Source organism: Phytophthora parasitica, assembly GCF_000247585.1.
Source record: "Phytophthora parasitica INRA-310 unplaced genomic scaffold supercont2.40, whole genome shotgun sequence".
In the NCBI taxonomy this organism is placed as follows: domain Eukaryota; phylum Oomycota; class Peronosporomycetes; order Peronosporales; family Peronosporaceae; genus Phytophthora; species Phytophthora nicotianae.
In genome coordinates this window covers 496,640-500,055 of record NW_008649026.1, presented here as the reverse complement: position 1 = coordinate 500,055, position 3,416 = coordinate 496,640, and the positions used below count along the sequence as shown (strand labels likewise).

General features: G+C 46.6%; 1 protein-coding gene across 1 annotated transcript; it reads left to right on the top strand.

Annotated features, from left to right (window-relative positions):
• Positions 1–117: 117 nt before the first annotated feature.
• Positions 118–948, top strand: PPTG_23509 (hypothetical protein; the record flags this gene model as incomplete). Its single annotated transcript, XM_008911162.1, has 1 exon — positions 118–948. A coding segment is annotated over one exon (752 nt), but the record flags the coding sequence as incomplete, so codon positions are not given.
• Between the last annotated feature and the right edge of the window lie 2,468 nt (positions 949–3,416).

The following is a 3,416-nucleotide window of genomic DNA, read 5'->3' as shown; positions in this document are numbered from 1 at the left end:
CATCTGCGTCGACACTACCGTCGTCGTGCTCCCCGGTCGCTGCAAAGGACCGAACGGTGGCCTTCTGGCAGAGTGAAGTGGCAGGATGTGACTCTGTTCCGGACGGAGTCACGCACATCGTCTTCGGCTTCGCACTCGTCTCTGACGGGGTTATTGTGCCGACGTTCCAGTCCTCCGATGCGACTATCTCGGAGTGTGTAGAGAAGCTTCATGAACGGTGTATTCTTGCAATGGGCAGTATCGGAGGATCGACCAACAATGAGAACATGTCAGCGGTTAGGAACTCCACGCTGTTTGCTGAGTCTGCCGTGGTTTTGATGACTAAATTCGGATTTGACGGACTGGATCTCGATGACGAGACTGTAGGAGCGGAGTTCAGTGCTGATCGAATGGTGGGGATGTTGAAAGCTACACGAGAAGCGCTGGATGCTTCAGGTAGCACCTCGGCTCTACTGACATATGATGCGTACTTCTATGAGGGTGACACGTCGGTCTGTTCAGCGGCGGACAGAGCAGCGTACTCGAGGTGCTTCCCGTCTGAAGTGCTGGACTACGTGGACTGGGTCAACATTATGGCATATAACGTCAACCTGGACAATGACACTGCTGCAGCGATATATGCCGCTGCTGAGAGCACCACATTCGCTGCGTGGGGAACTCAATTTGGTGGGAACTACTCGTTGGCTACGATCGGTCTGTGCGTGGGAGGAGGGTGCGCTTACGGACCCGGACCAAACGCTACGGTTATTGCAGAATGGGAAGCGTTTGGCCGCCAAGAAGGGCATGGAGGTATGATGATTTACTCAGCATCAGCAGAAGTGGGTGGCGATTATCCTGTTACTCGTAGCATCGTCAGTACGACGGCATGAGAAAAAAAGCATTCAGCTTGTCAAAGCGAAGTATTGGAGAAACCACATACGTAAAAAAATATCGTACATTGTTGCATTAACCTTCCGTTCGTTGTCACGGTAAGATGAAAGTACTAACTTCTTGAGATGAGAGCGTGTGCAAAGTTGCGCTGCGTGCCAATAATGTCGAACGTTGCCGAATTATCGAGATCCGTTCTGATCTCGTCCATGAGCGTCACAGTAAATTTCACGCAGAACTCCATTTCACCCCTAACGTGTTTGCGTTCATCACGGCAGGTACCTCGAAGCATACTATTACCATGGGAAAGGTACCTGAAATGAGTTATAGTCGGTTAGTATTTCTTGTCGGAGCTCATCGGTAAAAGTTCCTCATCACGACGCGAGAACTCAACACCACAAAACGTGTGAGGGCACTCGAGTGTTCCCTTCATGCTCAGCGTTGGAAAGTGTGTATCACGCTGACTGACGTAAGACACGAACTACGGCAGTATTTTGACAATGCCCTCACGAGGTACGCAATTGAAGAGATGTCGCCTTCAACTTCGCAATGGGAAACTACCAGTGAGCATCTTTTAATGCGACTTCCCCGAATCAGGCTGACCAAGTTGTAGCGTGATCCTGCCAGGCTTGTACACGCCGCAAATGTCCTTTAGAATTCGAGCGGGATGGTCGGAAGCTTGTCCCTGGAGCACTATCATCGAAAGCTAGGATTCGCAGACAATTTTGCGTTTTTGAAGCACACTTCCATCTGCGGCATGTGGCCGAGAGCTGTCTCCTTCTTGACAGCCATGTGGTGATGAAATTTATGCAAACCCTGTGCCATGGTAGATGGAGTACGAGCAGTAGTCGAGGGTAATAAAAGAGCAACTAGCAAGTGTGTACCCAATTATTTGGGACCGGTGATTCGATTTTAGCGTGTTCGCCTTGGGTACCGTCATTCTAAACGACAGCAACCAAGACAAGCGCGAAAATTTCCGCTTAAAACACTTTTATGGCGGCTGGCATTGCAATACGTGCAGGTACGTGATTGCTGCACCTTACGATACCAACATAAGAACTTCGAGTGCAGAGAAACGGAGATTAAAAGGGTCTATGAAAGGCAGGAAGCGTCAAAGGTTTGGCTACTACATCCGCGAAAGTGGGGCATCTCACTTACTTGTGACCCACTATGTAACATTCTATACGCTCTGCTGACCATGATACCTGACACGAAGGTGGACTCCGGCGGCAACCCGTATATTTTAGCGCTAGAATAGACTTTGCTCCCATAAATTGATCTTTACCGCACACAAAGCTCTCTGCGTACCGCACCTACCGCTCGGTAGATTTCTGGCAGCATTATGGTCGACTCGGATCGCTGATGGTATTTGCATAGTATAGCTTATTACTGTGAGGGGGTTAGCGCGAAAAGGAAAATAAATTCTTGAAATTTAGTTGTGGAATAAATGGTTGCTTTCTTGAGTGTAGATAGTTGACTAAACCGTGACAAGTTCAAAAGTAAATCCGTGGATCGAGACTGTTTCAGTAGGTGGTAGCACCGGCAACTTCCAATTTGAAATCCTAGATCAACTTTAGGGTTAAATTAAGTTTTTCCGATCTGCTAGTTAGTTACCTATTGCTGATCACCTATTTTAGATTTGTACTCTTTCGCAAGGCTATCACGCCCTCGCACTCCATTGATTCTCCCGTAGTCGAGTTGCTGCACGACAAACGATTCTTCCATCTGAATCGAGGCGAATGGACAATGAATGGAGGCGAAGGATCCTGAATGAAAAGAGTGGGGGTAAAAAAATCGATCAGCCATTGATGTCCAACACATAATCTCTTTTCGCCGTGTCATCACGCATCGTCACTGGCCTTTTTTGTATTTGATGGCACCGAATAAAGTATATTCAACAACACATTGCCCAAAACTATAGGAGGGGGCTTCAAAATAGTGGGAGGGTTACTAAATGCAAAACTCGAAAGAGGAAATAATACATGTACTTCAAACTAGTAGGAAACTAAGTCATCTAAGTGAAGGAAGGTTTTTTTTTTCTATAGACAGTGTTACTATTCTATTTGGTGAGAACTCCGTTATAAATTAGCCTGCTATTTACTTTTAAGTCTTATTACAGAAACCTGGAATGTACAAGGCGCGAGATGTTATCGGTTATCTGCGGTATGATAATTTAGGTTGAGCTTGTAACATGGGTTGTGACTGGGTCCTAAGAAACATAGTTTCCTTCTCCTGTATTTAAGTATCCGGGCGTAATCGACCGCGATTACGGTCGATTTCTTGATGAAATTCATTGACAGCTGATTAATGGGAGCAAGCAGCTGGTTGTATTTACTCTAAGACTGTAAATATGAACCATGAACTCTCTGTCTCAAAACGTATTTCTCTGCTTGGTTGGCGCGTATATTTCCATCTCGTGAGGCCTTCATAACCGAATTTCTGGTAATGGAGAATTCTGACACTACTGATCCAAGTCTGTCCATCCTCGACTTCCTGTTTGCTATCGAAACGAGCGATGACGAACTAACAACGGAAGTAAACCGACCCAC